Below are 19,984 nucleotides of genomic sequence, written 5' to 3'. Positions count from 1 at the left end.
TCCACTTTTACTGATATGTGACAGGATGAATGTATGAAGTACGACAGCCATTGCCTTTGAGGGGCCAGTGTTTTGGGCAACCATAGTCCTGAAGAAGACCCATAGTGGGGCCAAACATGGTATTGATCATCCTAATATTCAAACATTGTATTGATCCTCATAATATTCAGACATTGTATTGATCCTCATAATATTCAGACATTGTATTGATCCTCATAATATTCAGACATTGTATTGATCCTCATAATATTCAGACATTGTATTGATCCTCATAATATTCAGACATTGTATTGATCCTCATAATATTCAGACATTGTATTGATCCTCATAATATTCAGACATTGTATTGATCCTCCTAATATTCAAACATTGTATTGATCCTCATAATATTCAGACATTGTATTGATCCTCATAATATTCAGACATTGTATTGATCCTCATAATATTCAGACATTGTATTGATCCTCATAATATTCAGATATTGTATTGATCCTCATAATATTCAGACATTGGTATGATTAGCCTAATATTAAGACATGTTATTGATCATCCTAATATTCAAACATGGCATTGATGGGGCGGCAGGTAGCCTAGTGGTTAGACCGTTGGACTTGTAACCGAAAAGTTGCTAGATCAAATCCCTGAGCTGACAAGCTAAAAATCTATTGTACTGCCCCTGAACAAGGCAGATAAACCCACTGTTCCTAGGCAATCATTGAAAATAAGAATTTGTTCTTAACTGACTAAAGGTTAAAAAAATAAGCAGAATATTCAAACATGTTATTGATTACCCTAATATTCACTTGGCAGGCCCTGGCAAATATATTTTGAATGAATGCGTCATGCCATTAGAACAATGGTACAAATGTGTAAGCTGAATATTCATTAATGAAATAAATAACATTTATAATAATAAGCTTACAATGACAATGACAATCTATTTTCCTTAGAGATTTCAGGATCCTAGTTGAGGACAATTTCAGATTAGCACTTGGATGCATTTCAAAGGTTATGAAAGTTGCTTGTCACACCCACAAAAGCAGAACTATGATGCCAACCATATGACTTTGAGGTGTGACAGTGCACCTGTCAGAGGAACTTCAATACAAAAGTTCATACACTTATCACGTAAATCTGCGCTTGAGTGACTGACTGCCTGCATAGAATGAGTCACTGATCTCATGGTCTGAATAGTTGGTTAATGCTATGGCCAATGCTACGGTCAATGCTATGGCCAATGCTATGGTCAACGCTGTTTCATCCTTTCCTACACTGAAATTACCCTTGCCTAACGATTGCGTCTGAAGCTGGGCTTGTAGCACAGCTATCCTCGCCATAAGGCGATCGTTCTCCTGTATATTATGAGTACAGCGAGTGCAATTAAAAGACATCATGTTAATGTTACTACTTAGCTTCGGCTGTTGAAGGTCCTGACAAACCATGTCCAGATAAAGCGTCCGGAGTGAAAAAGTTGAATGAAAAAAAATAAAAAGTTGTGAGGGAAAAACTAAAAATATAAACGGTAATTAAAAAGTAAAAACCGTAAAGTTGTCAGGTAACAAAGTAAGGTTGGCAACAAAACGCACAGCAACACGTCTGCGATATGTATTAGACATGAGTCTAATCAAAGGCAGAATAAATCATTGTCAAATGACCTTGTTTTGTAAATACTGTCTATGAAATATGCCATCAGTGACTTGAAGTGTCATTATTGATGAATTGTATAATGTGTCATGACGCACCTCCCCCAGCCGTGTGGAATGTCAATAGGATCCTGAAGTTGAGGTAACCTGACACCTGACACCTGATGATGATGCTGTCCTGCATAGCGATATAAAATCTCCCAGCTCCCAAAAGAATGATTACATTCATCTGACAATTAGTAAGGGTGGTATTATGTTGAGAGAATAGCTTGTGGATTGTCTAAAAGACTCATACTGGATTCTCTGAAGGTAAGTAGCCCACATCTGCACACATTATGTCTATTTATACATGTTTGTAGACTACAATATTTGGTACAACATGTAAAAAATATATATATTCCATAGCTTTAATTTTGTTGTTGTTGACAAAATCCCTCTTATTGTGCTTCATTCATTTTAAATGTTGAACTTAGTTCCACAAGATATAAAAGCCAATATGCACTTTTTGATATGTAGCTTAACACGGTATTAGAATTGTAAAGATATTATTACTATAATACTACATTTGCCAATATTTGCAATTTAATGCTCTCATAATGAATATTGAAAATATAAAATAACTTGAGAAGCAGTAAGAAAAGCAAGTGTTGATGTGCATTACCCTTGTACAGCCTCCCCGGTTCCGGAAAGAACCCTCCATTAAAATACATTACTGTAATTATTTGCTAAATGACATCACAGTTTATAGACGTTACACAAGTTGACTTAACTTGTATGTAAATCAAGTTTGTCTAGTTAAAAGCAGCTAAAACATGTACTACAACATGCATACATACATGAAGGCAAACCTCAACTCACCCTAGCATAGCATTCAACAGATTGTTTGGTACAGAAATCATTATTCACTTTTCAAAATGTACATTAACTCATTCATTTAGGGTCCGCAAATATTCTCATATTTACTACATTGAAATTACAGTTTAAAATCGCTTTCTCTGAATTCCAGGAAGGCAGCGTCTGAGTTCATTCACCATGGGGAGAGAGGATGGGGACATGCCAGACTCTCTACCAACCATCCCTGAGGGTAATATCAGTCTCACATCATTTACTGTCTTATTTATTAGCATAGAATTCCTAGTTAAGAGTAGATTAGAAGGAATTGTGGTTGACTGATATAATCAGTAAGTGAAATAATAATTCTGTACAGTCAGTACACCAAAGTGAGATGTGTCGTTCAACCTGGTCTCAGAGCATTTCGTATTATTCCCTACGTAAATTGTGAAATCAATTTAGTATGATATGTTAAGTCTTGTATGTTATGAATTTCTTTGTGGATGTCCATCACCCATTTCGTATGACATGTTACAAATTACAATTTGTATTATATGTTACGAATTAGAAAAATATCAATATGTTCCGAATTTGCTAAAAGTATGATATGTTACGAATTCTAGCTAGGTGGCTAACTTTAGCTAGCTTGCTAACGTTAGCTAGGCTAGGGGTAAGGTTTAGGGGTTAGGGTTAAGGTTAGGGTTAAGTTTGGAGTTAGGTTAAGGTTAGGGTTATGGTTAGGGGAAGGTTTAGCTAAAAGGATTACATTTAGGGTTAGGGGAACAATTAGCTAACATACTAATTTGAGTGTCCCGAATGTACATTTACTGTGTTATGTCTAATCAATGAGACCAGGCAGTATCATTGGATGGCAGATAGCTTAATTGTTTAGTTTAATTGATCATTGGTAATGTTTAATTGATCATTGGTAAATGTTTAATTGATTAAGAGGTATTTGCAAAAGGCTACCCCAACCTGGCCTTCCATGAGGATACGAAGCCTCAGGAGCGGATGACAGAGGGGCAGCCAACCGTTGACACGGAGCGCAAGCCAAAGAAGGGCCTCGGGTAAGCAACATTGCCATAATGGCATTCCTACTTTACTCCTATTACAGTTAAATATATTTTGGTTTGCTCATGAATCTATGTTTCATTCTCAAGAAGGAAGAAAAAAGAACCAGCAAAAGCAGTGGGATTTTTCCAGTTGGTATGTCCTGATTTTTGTTTCAGAAATAGTAGGAAATACACAATAATCTTTTGGCAATCTGCACATACACTGTAGTATATGTCAAAATGGGGTAATTTGTTACAAGTGATCTTGACAAGATTCATATTCTCCAGTCATTCCAACGTCTGCTGCATTTGACTGTGGTTTTATGTGTGTTGTGTTTGCAGTTCCGCTACGCTACTGGTTGTGAGGTGCTCCTAATGATAATCGGCCTGCTATGTGCTGCTCTCCACGGGATAGCCCTGCCCCTTATGTGTGTTGTGTTTGGACAGATGACCGACAGCTTTGTACAAAGTGGACAACAGCTCAACCTTACAGGTACATATTCTGTTTGACAAGGTACACATGTAGCATCGTCATTTGATCACTCTGTTGCAGGACAAGGGCTCTATTTTAATAAACCTAATGCAATGGTAAATCTAAGCGCTGGCGGTAGAGCTTTAGGTTGGGAGTTTGTCAGAAATATTTTTCTATTTTCACAACCAAAAATGATCGGCGCAGTGCTGACGGTGGCGAGAAAGGGCTTAGTTTTGACGATTAAACCAGTTATGGGTGTGTCAGGCTTGGCCCCTCACTGGCCAATCAGAAAGTGCTCCATGGCTAAATACATGGTTTATTCAAGTTGTGTATTTATGGTATTTTATGTATCGCCTTGGAATCAACTCCAAATCCAAAGTTAGTCCATTATAGTTTGTTAAACAGCTTACAGAAATTAATAACACAATGTAGACCTATCCTATCTTTGCTAAATATGTCAACTTGAACCTGTTTGCAGTCTTCATTGTTCTAAGTAATTGCATGGTGTCAATGTGGACAGATATACATAGCATTCACACTGATATAGGGGTCTACTGTAAAGTGCATTATGGCTGAGCAGGGACATGCCAAAAGTTGTCAATAAGCTAGAAACAATTCATTATTGATAAGGCCTAAAAAGAGAGATAATCACATTTGAAACAAAACGAAACAACAACGTGTATTAAATAGGCTATGTCTAAATACACTTACAGGCACCATAATTCCTCCCGGTGGTGATATAATAGTAGAACAACGCAGACTGTGGAGGGTTTTCTTTTCTCAGTAGCTGGACAGAGATCCAATATAAAGAGAAAGTGAGGGGCCCCCCGAGTAGCGCAGCAGTCTAAGGCACTCACAGTACTTGAGGTGTCACTACAGACCCAGGTTCAATCCTCTGAGCCCGTTGGGGAGTCGCAGCGATGATACAAGACTGAAATTTGGGAGAATTCTAATACATAATAAAATTACTAATTAAAACAAGCAATCTTTTAGTTTTTTCAACAACAACAACAACAATAAATAAATGTAAAATGTAGAGATATCACAGAATCACCAGGATAAGAAAGACAGACGCATTGCTGTAGAACCAGCCTTCGTTATAATAGGCCTGGGGTGAGGGTAGCCTACAGAGGGCTTGGGGTTTCAAAATATAAAACGGAAAACTTGCAATTGTTGCAGGAAAATAACTTCTAAATATGAGGTTTACCAGCATTCACTGAGGTTCTCATCTTTCGTTTCATGATGGGCATGGACACATGTAGCCTACATCATGGAGGGGTTTTAATGCACGTTCAAAGCATGGCTAAAATAATGTACGCCTGCCTACAATACATAGATAAAAGGGGAACGTCAGTTCAGTGTTTTGCTCCTCTCAAACTTGATCTTTTAATAAAGCTTTGGTGATTAAGATTTGGTTCCAACCCTTTATACAATCTTGACTAGCCGACTAGATTGCATTGGGCAGGACAAAAACAAAACAGCCTTCATTGACAGAATCGGAGGCTATGCTTGGTTTTTAATCAAATAAAATGAAATGGGGGGGGGGAATATAGTGTTTTATGTTTTTTAAATACTATGAAGGCCTATACAGGCACCAAAAGCACATAACTCTTGTTCCATATTCATATGAGCAGTGTGAGTCACGGCTGGATATCCGCTGTATAAATCGGTAAAACCAGCTTCTGTTTGGTCTTAAATATCCCTGCCAGCATTCCCTGAAATTAGCACCTTGATCATGTCTTTAAGGACGCACCTCAAATATTTCCACCCCTCCCATCTGAGCGCAAGCAAGCTGGAACAAGACAGGGAAATTACCAATCCTTGCGCAATAGTTTAACTATAGCAGAGTGCTGGTTTTAAGAGGTCGGAATTGCAAATGAACGTGCGTTTGACACTAGCCCTGCCTTAACGCCAGCCAAAAACAGAGCCCTATCGGTGGAATGCTTACTCAACAATGCAGAGAATGTTTACTGTTTATACTTCACCCTGTCCCCACTGCCAGTGTATCCCACCTTGTGAATGTTTACTGTACATACTTCACCCCTCCCCACTGAGAACGTTGACTGACTCCAGCACTTCCTGGTTCTGTCAGCAGTCATTGTCCTGTTGGAATGTAAATCTTCACCCCAGCCTCCCGAGTGGCACAGCGGTCTAAGACACTGCATCGCCGTGCTAGATGCATCACTACAGACCCGAGTTTGATACCGGGAGACCCATGATGTGGCTCACAATTGGCCCAGCGTTGTCCGGATTAGGAGAGGGTTTGGCCGGCCAGGATGTCCTTGTCCCATTGTGCTCTAGTGACTCCTTGTGGCGGGCCGGGCGCATGCATGATGACTCGTGACGCTAATTGTATGGTGTTTCCTCTGACACATTGGTGCAGCTGGCTTACGGGTTAAGCGAGCAGTGTGTCAAGAAGCAGTGCGGCTTGGCAGGGTTGTAATTTGAAGAGTGCATGGCTCTTGACCTTCGCCTCTCCCGAGTCCATACGGGAGTTGCAGCGATGGTACAAGACTGTAACTACCAAATGGATATCACAAAATTGGGGAGAAAAAGGGGTCAAATGTACACCCCAAAAGATATCTTCGCCCCAGTCTAAGGTAATTTACACTCTGAAGCATGTTCACACCAAGGATTTGGCTCTATTTATTGTTCCCTCTATCCAGTCTCACAGTCCCTGCCACTTAACACCATCCCTACCGTGTAGCTTTTAAATAGGTGATGAGCTGTGCATGTTTTTCCCTTATGATGTCAGTCTTTCACATTACTTTTTTTTGCAAACTCCAACTGTCATTGCCTTTTTCTCAGGAGTGGCTTCCATCTGGCCACTCTCCAATAAAGCCAATATTGGTGAAGTGCTGTAGAGACTGTTGTCCTTCTCCCATCTCAGCCAAGGAAAGGGAAAGGGGATCTCTAGTCAGTTGCATAACTGTTGTCTTCCACATTTAACCCTTCTGAATCAGGGAGGTGCGGGAGGCTTCCTTAATCGACGTCATTGCTCTTGGGGAGCAGTTGTGGGGGTTAACTGTCTTGCTCACCTTGCCGGTTCAGGGATTCAAACAAGCAACCTTTCGGTTACTGTCCCAACGCTCTAACTGCTAGGAACTCTATAGTTTTGTTAGAGTGGTCATTGGTTTCTTGGTCAGCTACCTGACCAAGGTCCTTTTTGCCCGGGTTGCTCAGTTTGGTCAGACGTTGGTCGGATGGCCAGCTCTACTCTGGGTAGTTCCATATGTTTTATAATTTCCCAATGATGGAGACCGCTGTGCTATTGGAAACTTTCAAAACTCTACAAATTGTTTTATACCCTTCCCCAAATACTGTATGTGCCTCATCACAAATCTATCTCGGAGATCTACAGACAGTTCCTTGGACTTCATGGTATAGTTTCTGCTCTGACGTGCACTGTCAACTGAGGAACCGTACACTGAGTATACAAAACATTAAGGACACCTGCTCTTTCCATGACAGGTGAACCCTTATTGATGTCACTTGTTAAATCCACTTCAATCAGTTTCGATGACGGGGAGGAGACAGGTTTAAAGAAGGGTTTTTAAGTCTTTAGACAATTGAGACATGAATTCAGAGAGGGTCAATGGGCAAGACAAAATATTTAAGCGCCTTTGAACAGGGTATGGTAGTAGGCGCCAGGCGCACCGGTTTGTGTAAAGAACTGCAACGTTGCTGTTATCCCATGTGTATCAAGATTGGTCCACCACCCAAATGACATCCAGCCAACTTGACAATTGAGGGAAGCATTGGAGTCAACATGGGCCAGCATCCCTGTGAAACGCTTTCGACACCTTGTAGAGTCCATGCCCCGATGAATTGAGGCTGTTTTGAGAGCAAAAGAGCCCATCAGGTCTTACTCAGACTGGCTACGGAGAGTGTGGTCACACAGTCATCCGGAACAGGCAGTGCTCTCATACATGGTTCAGTATTGCTTTCCTCGAAGCGAGCATAGAAGGATAGCGTTATGGTCAGATTTTCCAAATGGAGGGCAGGGGAGAGCTTTGTATGCATCTCTCTTTGTGGAGTAAAGGTGATTTCTAGTTTTTTCGCCTCTAGTTGCACAGGTGACATGCTGGTAGGATTTCAGTTTTCCTGGATTAAAATCCCCATCCACTAGGAGCGCTGCCTCTGGGTGAGCATTTTCTTGTTTGCCTATGGTCCTATACAGCTTGTTGAGTGCGGTCTTAGTGCCAGCATCGTTTTGGCATTTGACATTTATTAGGATCTCCATTAGCTGCGGCAGAAGCATCAGCTACTCTTCCTGGGGTCCCCATGAAACATACTAACATCAGACATAGTACAGCACATTATTAGTCAAGGACTGAAATACATACATTTGAAACATCACAAAGCCTACGTATCAGTACATACACACAATATCTAGATCTAAAACATAGTGCAATTAACATTACAATACAAAATATATAAAATGGCTGTGTATCTTCACAGTCCCCTTTGTGCAGGAAGGTGTTCTTTTATCTGTTTTTTAAACTGATTTTATTGCTAGCTTGAGTTACCTGGAGTGGCAGAGAGTTCCATGTAGTCACAGCTCTATTTAATACTGTACGTTTCCCAACCTCTGGACCTGGGGACGGTGAAGAAACCTCTGGTTCATGTCTTGTGTTGTACTGATGATTGTCAGAACTGTTCCAATTGCTTGAACAGACAGTTCGGTATCTTCAACACATCAATAGCTTGCACAAAGACCAATAGTGGTTCAGTCAATCTCTCCTCAACTTTGAGCCAGGAGAGACTGATATGCATGTTACTGACACTTACCCTCCAAGTACAGTACATCTAAGTGTGATATGTCAAGAAGGCAGAGCAATGCCCGATCATGGACAGATCTCTTCCCGTTTTAGCAACCATTGAGTCTATATGTTTTGACCATGACAGCTTACTATCTAGGGTTACACCCAGCAGTTTAGTCTCATCAACCTGCTCAATAGCCCCATTATTCAATAATAGATCTAAACGAGGTTTAACGTTGACTGATTGATTTGTTAAATAAATTATGCATTTTGTTTTTGAGATATTAAGCACCAGACTATTACTAGTTACCCATTTTGCTAGTTACCCATTCTAAAACTGACTGGAGCTCTATATTAAGTGTCTCAGTTATTTATGTTACTGTTGCAGAAGACGTATATACTATTGATTTTGTCAGCGTACATAGACAAACAGGTTTTATTCAAGTTCAGTGGAAGGTCATTTGTAAAAACAGAAAACAATAGCCCAAGCCATCTGCCCTGCGGTACACCACACTCAACGGAATTTGCGTGAGAGAAGCTTCCATTAACAAAACCCTCTGTGTTCTATTAGATAGGTAACTGTCAATCCATAAGAAGGCAGAGGATGAAAATCCTCTGCAATATTTCAGGATCATTATATCAAAAGCTGCTCTGAAGTCTAACAAAACAGCTCCCACCATCTTCTTACTATTAATTTATTTCAGCCAATCATCAACCATTTGTCAGTGCTGAGCATGTTGAGTGCCCATCCCTATAAGCATGCTGAAATTCTGTTTGTTTTCTGTAAAATAACTTTGTATTTGATCAAACAATTTTTTCTTTCCAAAAGTTTTTTAAACACTTGTAACAGGCTGACTTGTCAGGTGTTTGAACCATTAAAAGGTGCTCTGCTATTCTTGGGTAGCGGAATGACCTTTGCCCCCCTCCATGTCTGAGGGTACACACCATCTTCTAGGCTTGTGGTGTTAAATCCACAGCTATCTTGGTAGATAGTATAGTCTACAGCTTATCATGAGGTATTCTTACTCAGGTGAGCAGAACCTCGAGACTTCCTTAATATCACTCACCAGCTGTTGTTAACAGAGACACTCACCTCCACCCTTGATCTAACCCGAGCTAGATGTATATTATCCGTGTTCTTGTTCAGCCACGACTATAAGAAACATGGGATATTACAGTTCTTTGTCAGGATTTGGCCAGGATTATTCCGGTTTTGGCCACTAGATGCCCCCATTGTGCTTTTTTGACCCTTTTGTTTTCTCTTGTTTCCAGTTATTATTTGCACCTGTGCCTCGTTTCCCTTGAATGTATTTAAACCCAGTTTTCCTCAGTTCTTTGCTCTGTGTTTGCATGTTAGCACCCAGCGCCAGCGATGCTGTGAACATGTGTTACTCCTGTTGGATTCTCTTGAGGTACTCTGTTTTTGTTTTTTTTAATTTATTTTTGATTATTCTTTTGAGTTTTTTTCCCTGCGGTATCTACCACCTTGTGGATTTACCTTTTGTCTTGGAGGATTTACCTATTTTCTCTTGGAATTACTTTTGACGTTGTGGATTTATATTTTTGCCTGAAGTACTTTCCTTTTTACTTTATTAAAGCACCGTCTCAAGTACTGCTGTGTCTGCCTCATATTCTGGGTTCTGCCAACTATTAGTGGCTCAGTTTGCTAAGTGACTGTTTCTCACACCAGAGACCCGAGTTTGTAACCGGGTCCTGACAGTTCTTCAGGTTCAATTAAAAGGATCAAAGAGCTTGTCCAGTTTGTTCTCTTGCACGTTTGCTAATAGAACAGAGGGTAGAGGAAGTTTATGTACTCATCTATGTACAATCGTGGCCATAAGATCTGAGAATGACACAAAAATTAATTTTCACAAAGTTTGCTGCTTCAGTGTCTTTAGAAATTTGTCAGATGTTACTATGGAATACTGAAGTATAATTACAAAGAATTCATAAGTGTCAAAGGCAGTGTTGACCCTTCTTTTTCAAGACCTCTGCAATCCACCCTGGGCTGCTGTCAATTAACTTCGTGGTTACATCCTGACTGATGGCAGCCAATTCTTGCATAATCAATGCTTGGAGTTTGTCAGAATTTGTGGGGTTTTGTTTGTCCACCCGCCTCTTGACGATTGACCACAAGTTCTCAATAGGATTAAGGTCTGGGGAGTTTCCTGGCCATGGACCCAAAATATTGATGTTTTGTTCCCAGAGCCACCTTATGGCAAGGTGCTCCATCATGCTGAAAAAGGCAAACTGTTCCTGAATGGTTGGGAGAAGTTGCTCTCGGAAGATGTGTTGGTACCATTCTTTATTCATGGCTGTGTTCTTAATAAGCAAATTTGAGAGTGAGCCCACTCCCTTGGCTGAGAAGCAAACCCACACATGAATGGTCTCAGGATGCTTTACTGTTGGCATGACACAGGACTGATGGTAGCGCTCACCTTGTCTTCTCCAGACAAGCTTTTTTTCCGGATGCCCCAAACAATCGGAAAGGGGATTCATGAGAGAAAATTACTTTACCCCAGTCCTCAGCAGTCCGATCTCTGTACCTTTTGCAGAATATCAGTCTGTCCCTGATATTTTTCCTGGAGAGAAGTGGCTTCTTTGCTGCCCTTGACACCAGGCCATCCTCCAAAAGACTTTGCCTCACTGTGCGTGCAGATGCACTCACACCTGCCTGCTGCCATTCCTGAGCAACTCTGTACTGGTGGTGTCCCGATCCCGCAGCTGAATCAACTTTAGGAGATGGCCCTGGCGCTTGCTGGACTTTCTTGGGCGCCCTGGAGCCTTCTTCACAACATTTGAACCGCTTTCCTTGAAGTTCTTGATGATCCGATAAATGGTTGATTTAGGTGCAATCTTACTGGCAGCAATATCCTTGCCTGTGAAGCCCTTTTTGTGCAAACCAATGATGACGGCACGTGTTTCCTTGCAGGTAACCATGGTTGACAGAGGAAGAACAATGATTCCAAGCCCCACCCTCATTTTGAAACTTCCAGTCTGTTATTCGAACTCAATCAGCATGACCGAGTGATCTCCAGCCTTGTCCTCGTCAACACTCACACCTGTGTTAATGAATTACTGAATCACTGACATGACGTCAGCTGGTCCTTTTGTGGTAGGGCTGAAATGCAGTGGAAATATTTTGGGGGGATTCAGTTCATTTGCATGACAAAGAGGGACTTTGCAATTAATTTGATCACTCTTCATAACATTCTGGAGTATATGCAAATTGCCATCATACAAACTGAGGCAGCAGACTTTGTGAAAATGTATATTTGTGTCACTCTCAACATTTTTTGGCCACGACTGTAGTTTTGTCAGGGTGCCCGCACGTCGGCTTCTCTTGCACTTTCTCCTCCGGGAGCGGAGGATTAGGGTCTGGTCCGGGGTGAGCAGTATGTCCTGCACCGCCAACTGGTTGAAGTAGAAATCTTCATCCAATACAAGATTAGTTATCGCTGTTCTGATGTCCAGAAGCTCTTTTCGGTCAGAGCAAACAATGGGGGAAACATTATGTACCAAAAAGTTTAGATCAGCACAACGGAGCTTGTTTCTGATCTCAGTTTCAGGAATGGCTGAAAAAGCATTACATTTACCTAAAGTTAACTCTGCAAATAGCCCTGTTGGGAGATTTGGAAAATCAATCATTCAACAATATATATAATATTATAAATATTAATCTTTAACTTACAATCTTTGGATACTATGCGATTAGAAAGGTTCAACGTTCATATAAGACGTCACAGCACAGTGGAAAGATATATGGCACGTGGAAATGAAAAGAGGATGGTCTTACGGAGATACATTTAGGTGGGCTGGACTGAGTGTAGCAGAGGGGAGGGATTAAAAAGCTCATGATCAGTAATAGTTATAACTGAAAACACGATATACATGTCTGAGTACATATCCAGTATCTATACAAAATGTCATGTGTTTTATCCAAAAATAAATATATTTGTTGTGCAATTACTGTGTCTAAAAGTAGCATGTATGACTGCAACTGGTTCAGAAGATAATCATTTATGCGGGGTTAACAGCAGCAAAACAAGCTATCCATAGTGCTTCCATTACCCGCTGCAATCCTCTCACCACAAATATGCTTATCATATTTTCAAGATATTGTTCGTTTAGAGCGATCAGTGGCTAGGATAAACAAAGCCCGGGCAAATACAGTTGATGCATGGGATGTATTATGTAACACCGTATCAGATATCAACAACTCTTGACCAAGCGACAGACCTACACGGTGAGGGAGTGGCGGGACGACATTTTCTTTTCTGAGAATAACATACAATATATTGTATTGTAAACTCTACTTCCTTCCTGTAAAATGTCATATTGTGTACTCAAATAATTGACTCCTGACGGTATGTAAATAGTTTGAGGATCATAAAAAAAGTGCCATGTATTTAAAACTTGTGTGAAATGTATATGTAGCCTAACAAAAAAAAGTCTTAAAAACGGGGATGCAATATGCAAAAAACCACACACAAATACACACTTAACAGCAGAATTGGTCAGCAACTAGTAAAACGGCCGCTATCCAATTCAGCACCATTCTTAATGTATCAACCCCTACAAAAATGCCCATTAATTATAATCCACATAATAATTCACCTGTTCTGTTGCTGCGGGATTATTTTCCTGTTGAAGCAAACTGGCTCAAATTAAGATCTTACATCTGTGTATTGGCTATAAAGTGCAGGGCTCCTTTGTGGCCATGTATTACAGTATGAGATACATATATGTGATTATTTCTATTATGGGTTGCATTGTTTAGGCATATCTTCACCATATATTTGGTGATTTGTGGATTATGTTTTATACTACACATATCATATGTTAGGCACGCCAGATTGTGAACATTGACTACTGGTATTGTCATTTCTCCATAGCCAATTTCACTGTGGAGGAGATCAGCGCTTTATTGAACTCAACTGACGGATGTATTCAGATTCCTGGAGTTGATATACAGGCTCTAATGACTCGGCAAGTGATAATGAGTACAGTAGATAACACACACATTATCAATATATTATATCATAAAGATATCCTCATGTAAATACAATGTCGCTTTTATTTATGATTATAAACTGGGTGGTTTGAGCCCTGAATGCCGATTGGCCCGACAGCCGTGGTATATCAGAACGTATACCACGGGCATGACAAAACATGTATTTTTACTTATAAACTGATTACCAATGTAATTAGATAATAGCAATAAGGCACCTCTGGGGTTTGTGGTATATGGCCAATAAACCACGGCTAAGGGCTGTATCCAGGCACTCTTGCATCGTGTTGTGCGTAAGAACAGGCCATATACCCCCACCCCCACCCCCGTTGCTTATTGCTTTAAAATATACTGTGTGATACATACATTTGAATTTCCAGACATGCCTATTACTTCATCGGGATCGGTTGTGCTGTGTTCCTGCTGGGGACCTTTCAGGTGATGTTGTTCTTGCTGACAGCCACCAAACAGACCAAACGGATCCGGGAGAAATACTTCCATGCCATCCTCCACCAACAGATGTCCTGGTTTGATACACACCAGATAGGAGTTCTCAATGTTAGGTTGACAGAGTAAGTTTGATACACACCAGATAGGACTTCTCAACGTCAGGTTGATACACACCAGATAGGAGTTCTCAACGTCAGGTTGATACACACCAGGTAGGACTTCTCAACATCAGGTTGATACACACCAGGTAGGACTTCTCAACATCAGGTTGATACACACCAGGTAGGACTTCTCAACATCAGGTTGATACACACCAGATAGGACTTCTCAACGTCAGGTTGATACACACCAGATAGGACTTCTCAACGTCAGGTTGATACACACCAGATAGGACTTCTCAACGTCAGGTTGATACACACCAGGTAGGACTTCTCAACATCAGGTTGATACACACCAGGTAGGACTTCTCAACATCAGATTGATACACACCAGATAGGACTTCTCAACGTCAGGTTGATACACACCAGATAGGACTTCTCAACGTCAGGTTGATACACACCAGATAGGACTTCTCAAAGTGAGGTTGATACACACCAGATAGGACTTCTCAACGTCAGGTTGATACACACCAGATAGGACTTCTCAACGTCAGGTTGATACACACCAGGTAGGACTTCTCAACGTCAGGTTGATACACACCAGATAGGACTTCTCAACATCAGGTTGATACACACCAGATAGGACTTCTCAACGTCAGGTTGATACACACCAGATAGGACTTCTCAACGTCAGGTTGATACACACCAGATAGGACTTCTCAACATCAGGTTGATACACACCAGATAGGACTTCTCAACGTCAGGTTGATACACCAGATAGGACTTCTCAACGTCAGGTTGATACACACCAGGTAGGACTTCTCAACATCAGGTTGATACACACCAGATAGGACTTCTCAACGTCAGGTTGATACACACCAGATAGGACTTCTCAACGTCAGGTTGATACACACCAGATAGGACTTCTCAACGTCAGGTTGATACACACCAGATAGGACTTCTCAACGTCAGGTTGATACACACCAGATAGGACTTCTCAACGTCAGGTCGATACACACCAGATAGGACTTCTCAACGTCAGGTTGACAGAGTAAGTTTGATTAATTGGATGAATGATTGGGATTTATTTGTTTATCAAAGACAATGTCATATTTTAGCATATATGATCACATTGAGCAACTACAGATATAAAAAATGCTATTAAGATTGTTTAAATAATATCAATTATTATAATATTAATCATTTATAATATTTTACTTTCTACAGTGACATCAACACAATCAACGAAGGCCTTGGAGACAAGATCTGTGTGTTCGTGCAGTTCTTCTGCACCTTCTTGTCAGGGTTCATCATTGGTTTCATCTTCGGCTGGAAGTTGACACTCGTCATCCTGGCCGTCAGTCCTCTCCTGGCAGGATCAGCTGCCGTCTGGTCCAAAGTAAGACTACCAATGACCTGCAAAGACAACGGCTTCATCCCAAATGGTACTCTATTCCCTATATAGTGCACTACTTGAAGTAGTAGGCTACACAGGGAATAAGGTGCCATATTGTTTTCATATGTGTCACTCAACAGTGGTTGCATCACTGCTCTTGTGCCCAATCCCAAATCAACCCCTAGTTTATACTTATCCAATCCTCTCAGTTTTCCACAATCACATTTCTTTTATAAAGACATTTTTACATCAGCAGTGTAAGATATCGTATTCATTAACATGTTTTATTTGATTTCAGATACTTGCCACCCTGACCAGTAAGGAGCTGTCTGCCTATGCCAAAGCAGGGGCGGTAGCTGAAGAGATACTGGTGGCTATCAGGACAGTTGTGGCTTTCAATGGGCAGAAGAAAGCTGTGGAAAGGTTTGTCAGTTATTAACTAATTAATGTGTTGCATAAAACAGTGTATCACTTTCCATAATTATTGATACGATCTACCAAAATCAAGACACATTCCCCTATTTAGGCATTTCTTCTATATATTTTAGGTATGAAAACAACTTGGAGGATGCTAAAAACTTTGGAATAAAGAAGGCCATCACCACTAACGTGGCCATGGGCTTCACCCAGTTTGTCATATTTGGGACGTACGCCTTGGCTTTCTGGTACGGGACCAAGCTCTCTGTAGACGAGCCTGAAAACTACACCATTGGAAAAACCATTACAGTAAGCTTTTATGGAAGATTTTAAGTAAGAATGTACTATTTTCCAATAGTTACATGTTATTGTGAAGAGGCCTCTGCAATGTCTTCACACCTGTTACTCTGTCTGGCTTAATAGAATTCCTTTCTTCATTACATTCTTTGCTGCTGCTACTTTTAGGTCTTCTTCTCAGTGATGATTGGGTCGTTTTCTTTGGGCCAGGGTGCGCCTAACTTAGAAGCCATCGCCAAAGCCCGGGGTGCTGCCTATGAAGTCTACAATACCATTGACCAGGTACCGGAAGTATTCAGTTTAACCCCTGAATCACCATAGCATTGAAACTGTATGAACTCACTCTAACTCACTCAGAACAACATGTTCTCAAGTCCAATTTAGACATTTGTTCTCCTGCCGCGGTTGATGAGTTGATTTGTTTGTCATAGCCGCGGCCCATAGACAGCAGTTCAAAGGAAGGTCACAAACCAGACTGTGTGAAAGGAGACATTGAATTCAAGAACATCCACTTCAGCTACCCCTCCAGGAAAGATGTCAAAGTAAGTAGTGGATTTGAATCAGATCCAGACACCAACCTGTCTCCAAATGATTTGAAAAATTCACAATAAGGAAGAAGCTAAGATGAATTTTCAGTTTTCCAGTTGGATTAGCAAAAACAAAATGACAAGCCGTACAATTGTAAAATGACGGTAAAAATACATGTTAAATACGTTGTGGGATGTGTTCCCTGTCGCTGAAGATTCTTCAGGGAGTGAATCTGACAGTGCCTCGTGGGAAGACCATAGCTCTGGTTGGAGCCAGTGGATGTGGGAAGAGCACCACCATTCAGCTGCTGCAGCGCTTTTATGATCCAGACTCAGGAGAGGTATGAACAAATCTGATCAAGGTTTATTCAAAGTCATTAAGAAGAGACACATGTCCCACTGTAAAGACTCCAGAGGAGGCTGGTGGGTGGAGCTATAAGAGGACGGAATAAATTCCAGCCATTACAATGAGCCCGTCCTCCAATAGCTCCACCCACCAGCCTCCAGTGAGGGACTCAAATGCTTTATGATCCAACCTCAAGAGAGGTATGCAGGACAAGAGTGCATTAAAGTTCAAACAATTGACTCATAGTTCATACAGAGACTCACATGTACACACACACGTGTAATGTACACACACACACACACACACACACACACACACACACACACACACACACACACACACACACACACACACACACACACACACACACACACACACACACACACACACACACACACACACGCACACACACACACACACACGTATAATGTACACACACACACACACACACTTGTAATGTACATGCAAACATTCACTCATGTACACTCATTCCCAAGTTCTGGCTTATCAAGTTTAGTGTTGACTTCAGTTAAAAGTAAATTAGTATTATAGTGCCCTCTTGTGGAGGGTTGATATATAATTTGTCAGGAACACTGTTGGTCTGGGTTGCATAGCCGAGGGAAGTTGGGGTGCTGAGGCTGCTGCAGCACCCCCTTAAAAATCAAAATAATAAATAAAATAACAACAATAATAATAAACAACATTCCCACCTTTATTACTCCTGTATGAGCATAGAAAATACTCGTCAGCAAAGCAGAGAAATGTGCATGCCTAATGAATATGACCCTGGTTTGTTGTCAGATTACCCTGGATGGTCGGGACATCCGGACCCTGAATGTGAAGTGGCTGAGGGAGAATATGGGTATCGTCAGTCAGGAACCTGTGCTATTCGGAACAACCATTGCAGAAAACATCCGCTACGGCAGAGAGGATGCCACAGATGAGGACATCGAACGGGCCGTGAGAGAGGCCAACGCATACGACTTTATCTCCAAACTCCCCGATGTACGTGGGATAGATACTGACAAATGAGTACATACAAATGCTTCACTGTTTCACATGTACTGTATATTAAATGATCTATGGTGTACAAATTATTTGGAGTAGGACAGCAGATATTCTGTTGTTTCTATGGCGACTGTGTTGAAATTAAATGTTTTTTTGTTTTGTTTTGAAATTGTATACAGTGTAAGGAAATGGCCAAATAGTGATGATGTTATCCAAATGGACAAATTTAAACATGATTATTTCATCTCCATCCCATTTCATGTGGCGTTAACAGAAGCTGAACACCATGGTGGGGGAGCGGGGAGCCCAGCTCAGTGGAGGACAGAAGCAGAGGATAGCTATCGCCCGGGCCCTGGTCAAAAACCCGAAGATCCTCCTGCTGGACGAGGCCACCTCCGCCCTGGACACCCAGAGTGAGTCGGTTGTCCAGGCCGCTCTGGATAAGGTCAGTACTCTCCCTGAGGACCAGACACATGGTTAAGGTTGTTCTCAAACCTAGTTTTGTGCACCCTAACAGCCTGGTTCCATTTGTTTGACTGCAGCCTTGCAAGTTCACGTTTGCAGCAGTTGACAAACGTCAAGATTCAGAGTGAATCGATTAGATCCTGTTGGAATCCATCTCAGCAAAAATTAAGAGGTAATAAAATAATAATAATTTGGGATCAATGATGACTATATTGTCTCCTCCCATTCCCATAGGCCAGGGCGGGCCGCACCACGATAGTGATCGCCCACCGCCTGTCCACCATCAGAACAGCTGACGTGATCGCTGGCTTCAGCAACGGAGAGGTGGTGGAGCAGGGAACACACAGGGAACTCATGGACAAGAAGGGGGTCTACTACTCTCTGGTCATGCAGCAGGTACTGTATCATGCTCCCTACATCCCAAATGGCACCCTATTCCCTTTATAGTGCACTACTTTTGACCACCAGGGCCCCAACTCTGCCTCAACAGTAGAATCAGTCAACGTCTAAATCATGTTGATCAGTCATATTTAGAGACGCATATCATCAGTATCAGAGCAATATACCTTATCAAGCCTGTGTCTATATGAATAATGATCAGTAATAAACAGGCTCTGTGTGTAACATGATCAAATCCACTATCACACCTTGTCTGTTGTTCAGAGTCAAGGGAAGCCAGAGGAAGAGGAAGAGGACCCTGTGGAAGAGGATAACCCTCCTAAATATGAGGATCTAGATGATGTCCTATATGACTCATCTGACATGGATGAGCTGGAAGTGGTAAACGAGGAAGGAATAGAAAACGGCGGCTTTGAAAGGAACTCAATCAGCAGTGGCCGTGTGGAAATGAAACTGACCAGGAGGAAATCTAAGAAGTCTAAGAAAGACAAGAAGGTACTATTACATAGATCATCCTTTAGGGCGCAATATGACGTCCTGTATGTGTTATATAGGAACATGGCTTTGTTATAGTGCTATTGCTGAATTATCATCGTACCTATTATATAATGTATGGTTTATAATGTATGGTATATAATGAATGGTTTATAATGAATGGTATATAATGTATGGTTTATAATGTATGGTTTATAATATATGGTTTATAATGTATGGTATATAATGAATGGTATATAATGAATGGTTTATAATGAAGGGTTTATAATGAATGGTTTACAATGTATGGTTTACAATGTATGGTTTACAATGTA

The 19,984-nt window shown here is 41.1% G+C and overlaps 1 protein-coding gene across 1 annotated transcript in view; it reads left to right on the top strand.

Annotated features, from left to right (window-relative positions):
• The first annotated feature begins 1,854 nt into the window (after positions 1–1,854).
• The window catches only part of LOC129837085 (ATP-dependent translocase ABCB1-like), a 29,153-nt gene continuing 11,023 nt past the window's right edge, over positions 1,855–19,984 (top strand). The window contains exons 1-17 of the mRNA XM_055902998.1: positions 1,855–1,952; positions 2,650–2,727; positions 3,424–3,541; positions 3,635–3,680; positions 3,869–4,019; positions 13,657–13,750; positions 14,153–14,344; positions 15,548–15,719; positions 16,015–16,139; positions 16,265–16,442; positions 16,599–16,712; positions 16,862–16,972; positions 17,173–17,298; positions 18,105–18,308; positions 18,586–18,756; positions 19,011–19,172; positions 19,440–19,670. Of these exons, the coding sequence (XP_055758973.1) occupies positions 2,676–2,727; positions 3,424–3,541; positions 3,635–3,680; positions 3,869–4,019; positions 13,657–13,750; positions 14,153–14,344; positions 15,548–15,719; positions 16,015–16,139; positions 16,265–16,442; positions 16,599–16,712; positions 16,862–16,972; positions 17,173–17,298; positions 18,105–18,308; positions 18,586–18,756; positions 19,011–19,172; positions 19,440–19,670 (2,247 nt within the window). The 5' untranslated portion in view covers positions 1,855–1,952; positions 2,650–2,675. The remainder of the gene's footprint in view (positions 1,953–2,649; positions 2,728–3,423; positions 3,542–3,634; positions 3,681–3,868; positions 4,020–13,656; positions 13,751–14,152; positions 14,345–15,547; positions 15,720–16,014; positions 16,140–16,264; positions 16,443–16,598; positions 16,713–16,861; positions 16,973–17,172; positions 17,299–18,104; positions 18,309–18,585; positions 18,757–19,010; positions 19,173–19,439; positions 19,671–19,984) is intronic.

The sequence above is a fragment of the Salvelinus fontinalis genome, chromosome 38, assembly GCF_029448725.1.
Source record: "Salvelinus fontinalis isolate EN_2023a chromosome 38, ASM2944872v1, whole genome shotgun sequence".
Classification (NCBI taxonomy): domain Eukaryota; kingdom Metazoa; phylum Chordata; class Actinopteri; order Salmoniformes; family Salmonidae; genus Salvelinus; species Salvelinus fontinalis.
The sequence above is the reverse complement of the archived record's forward strand: the minus strand, read 5'-3'. Positions and strand labels throughout refer to the sequence as shown.